This window comes from Austrofundulus limnaeus, unplaced genomic scaffold (genome assembly GCF_001266775.1).
Source record: "Austrofundulus limnaeus strain Quisiro unplaced genomic scaffold, Austrofundulus_limnaeus-1.0 Scaffold1738, whole genome shotgun sequence".
Taxonomy (NCBI): domain Eukaryota; kingdom Metazoa; phylum Chordata; class Actinopteri; order Cyprinodontiformes; family Rivulidae; genus Austrofundulus; species Austrofundulus limnaeus.
Window position 1 is genome coordinate 12,451 of NW_013954140.1, and position 4,017 is coordinate 16,467.

The following is a 4,017-nucleotide window of genomic DNA, read 5'->3' on the forward strand; positions in this document are numbered from 1 at the left end:
CTGTCAACGCTCTCTGGTTTCATTTAAAAGAGTCGATCATCAGATATTATCTAAGATTAACCTTCAGGGTGGATATAGCTCGCTAGCAGCCTCACACTGATGACCTATCCATGTCATCATTTACCCAGAATGCTTTGCGTGTAAATAAAATGGCTATGTAATATATTTTTAAATTTTTAGTTTAAAATTTATTAAAACTAAACAGCCTACAGAATTTTTTCTGTCTTTATTTTACAGTTAAAATATATGTTTATCAAATAAAGTCTAATGTTACAGCTACTCGGGGATCCCTTTAAAGATGCATCAGTTATGCAACAAGTCACAATGTTACAACTGAAACCTCAAGCTCTGACTTGCGCTTTAAATCCCTGATATTCACATTTGTTTTTTTTTTTGATAAATAAATGCATGCAAATTTATTTTTTTTTTTTTTTTTTGATAAATAAATGCATGCAAATTGCAAAAGTAGTTTGAAGTGATAGGATGACCTGTGGGGTGAAAACAGGTGGTACCGGTCGGCATTTTTATGGAGAAGCATTCCTCGTTGACTCGATTCGGTTCTCAGGCATCTGTGAGGATCAGTGCACCAACAGGAGCAGCAGAAGCATCCAGCAGCTGAGTCCAGGCAGCCGGGAGGCGACGCCTCGAACGTTGCAGTCGTCACTGTAGCAGCAGTGAACTTTGACCCCCGGTGCTCGGTAGCCATGACTACTGGCTTGGTTACAGAAAGTCTTGTAGGAACAGGACTTCATCACGCCACCTGTAAACAAGCAGAAATAAAAAAAGGTTGACTAATTTTATCTAGCTGTGTGTTACATAAGAGACAACCCACAGCCCATTAAAAAAAAAAAAAAAACTAGATTGGATCTTTTGAAGTGAAGTCCTGTGAAGCATTCATGAACAATTAATATCTTACCTGTTGCAGATAGCTCTTTAAGTTACCTCTGGTTGGTGAATTAGAGTTTAGGTCTGACGATAATGATGGGCTGCGACGGCTACTCAGTTGGAGTTGCAAATAACTCGTTAACCATTTAATCCATTCAGAGAAACATCTGCAACATGGCTTTTCAACAGGTGGCCCACAGGCCACATTRGGCCGGSGAGTGACCAAATTTTGGCCCATCAGTTGGTTCATTCATCTCTTTAACCCAAACTCCTGTTTTTTCACTTTATTACTATAAGTTCTTTTAGTCCGACACAGATGCATCTATAGCAGCYTCAGAATCTTGGCTAGAAGCTGGTAAGAAACATTTCTATGACCGCCCATGACATTTAAAACTACAGTTGAAGATAAAACTATGAAAGGAAAAAAAATTGGTTCAAAAATCTGGCAAGTCAGAGCTGTCAAAATAATATTTGCGTTTAATAGGAGGCATAATGTGTTATTTTTCTTTTTATATTGTTTTGTTACCTGGTTCTGTATGTTGTATTCATYATTAAATACAGCAAATACAGCAAAATGGACTGTTTCAAAGGTAAAAGATCTTAGTAATACTTGGTTTATTTACATAATGACTTGCTGGATGTTCGGCCTCTCAGCTGTTACCCTGCAGTAATTGTGGCCCCTGGAGCATTTTAGTTGAATTGCCCTGACCTACAACAACTAAGGCAACAACAAAATCAACAAATTTGAGCACAAAGCATTTAAACATGACCCTTTTTTAAACCTTCTCATTTTTAATAAGCAACTTGTGCAGAATTTAGTTCAAAATGAATTTATAAAGTATAAAGCTCCCGCTACACAGAAGTACAAATTAATCACTGATTATCTTTTTGGTAAATGTGTGTGTTCACGACCACATGGTGTCCTAATTAAGAGTCTTTGCTGAGTAGCAGAGCAAAGCTTTTCGTTCCCTGAAAACCCCTCAGACCCCCCGCTGACGGGGTTGTTTCTCCAGACGATAATCTGCCTGCTGCTCACAGAAACATTCACACGAGGAGATAAAATGTTGCATCTTCCTGACAGGTAAAAACTTACTGTCATGGCCGACCACTACAGTGCAGGCATCAGAYTAGCTGGGACACGTTTTGGAGCCTTGACGGTTGCAGTCATCGTTGTTGGAGCCCATGCAGGTGTAACACCTCAGAGCCTCACCTGGATCAGACAGAATAAAGACGCTATTAAAGGAACATGTTTTTACGCTGATAAATCCAARATGGARGTTTGAAAAGAGCTGKAATATTTCTGTTTAAAAATAGCATTTGTTGTTTCACAAGATGCTTTTGTTTGATGTGATGCAGGCTTTTCTGTACATTTATATACAGCTTCTGGCAGCYGCGCTCCTCTGCAGACACAAACAAGTTCAGCGATGCAAACGCTGCTCAGTTTGTGTTTGAAAATCCCCCAAGTGTTCGGATTTATACCGGCCCTTCTTTGAGAGCATCTGCCAGTCGCTTCGGCGTTACTGCGGAACGCTCGAGCCAGCTGTTTCTCTTATGACGACAAATTGGTTATTAAAATGCATCATCAACAAGCATCCGAAACTGTAAAGCCTAGAAAAATGAAACGAGAGTTTGTGTCAATGTTTGGGCGAGAAACACAAACCGTTTCCACAAGCGCCTCAAATTCTATCATCCTCTGTTTGCACAGGATCCTTAAGACGCACGAGTGTAAATTTCCAAAGTGTGACGCTGTTCTGCTGAAACAGTGAGACTAAAGTGAGGAGACAGCGTTAATTAATCCCTTCCCTCACACAAATCGAGCAGAAAGTTTCCGCTGATGTCCACGTGCTTTAAAAATAACTGCAACAAATGCCTCAGGAGCCCAGCTCTGCAAACACGTTCTCATCCTGAGGAAGGAGCAGTTATTTGAGAACAAACTGACCTTTGAAGTGATATAGATTTAAACGCTTCCTTTAAAAAAAGAAGAAGAAAAAAAATCCTCTATCCCTCTCTTATTTCCGAGACGAGCAGCCTTGAATGCTGCTGCCTAAGAGGATCAGAGCCAGAGGCACTAAAAGCTTCAAACATGCTTTGCAAGAAGCACATCTCCTGTGTCGTCCATCAAAGCAGCTTCCTTTAGCCTCAGATGTGTTTGCCAGACACAGACCCAGCTTTGTTTCTGGACAGATATAGATCAGAAACATGGAGGTTTACGAACTTGATGATGAGTAATATGGCGATCAGGTAGAACATGGAGCTCCAAATTTATAAATAATAAAAAAAAAAAAAATACAAAATCACCAATAAAATTGTCAACTTTATTTTATTTTTATGCTTGTCTGCATGGCTTTAAAAGACTCCCTCTGTTTGCTGTTGACCCCAGTTTATCCTTTCTGAACAGACGCYTTTCCACACATTAGCCTTCAGGCCTAAAGAAGAGATTAACTGCTTAGGTTGCAGGTTATTACAGCAGAGGATGAGGAGCAAAACTCAGCAGAATCTCAAAAATAAAACTAATAAATSCACAAGGATGATCATTTACAACAAACGAGTGGGATCTGACTTTTGCACTGTCCTGTCCATCAGATTATATAAAAAGCCTTTTTTTTCTCTCAGCTCTGTGGTTTACAGTAAAAAAACATACAGAAAAAATAAGGATAAAAACATAAATAATAGAAGGATAACATGACAGGTGGAGACAGGATTAAACACTAATCTCGTTCAAGAAAACAAAGAGAACTTATAGAAAAAGAAAAGGCACAGAGCGTAAAATTGAAACTGAGTTCTTACTGTTGGCTGTCAGCAGGGTGACAAACAGCAGCAGACGGTACAGAACGGCCCTCATGGTCCTGCTGGTCCTCACTCCTCCCGGTCACACAATGAAAAGCAGGATGTTTGCTTCTTAAACCCCCTGAACCTAATCTGGTTTATCAAACAAGCTAGTATCCACTCCTGCAGTGACCAGGAGATTACCAGACCCACCAATGGGGCTCCTGAGTCCATGCTGAGTGACACGAAGACTGCATGAGTAAAAAAATAAATAAATAAACCGGACTTCTCAAATCCTCTTTTCATCCAGGTACACATGATGTGACTTAATATCCAAGCTTGTTTCTCTGATTGCCCACAGCTGCT

General features: G+C 39.9%; 1 protein-coding gene across 1 annotated transcript; it reads right to left on the minus strand.

Annotated features, from left to right (window-relative positions):
• Positions 1-437: 437 nt before the first annotated feature.
• ly6pge (lymphocyte antigen 6 family member pge) lies at positions 438-3,773 on the minus strand. Its single transcript, XM_014033436.1, is given in 3 exon segments — positions 438-760; positions 1,979-2,095; positions 3,673-3,773. Coding segments are annotated over 3 exon segments (354 nt in total). The 5' UTR covers positions 3,728-3,773; the 3' UTR covers positions 438-578.
• Positions 3,774-4,017: the final 244 nt, after the last annotated feature.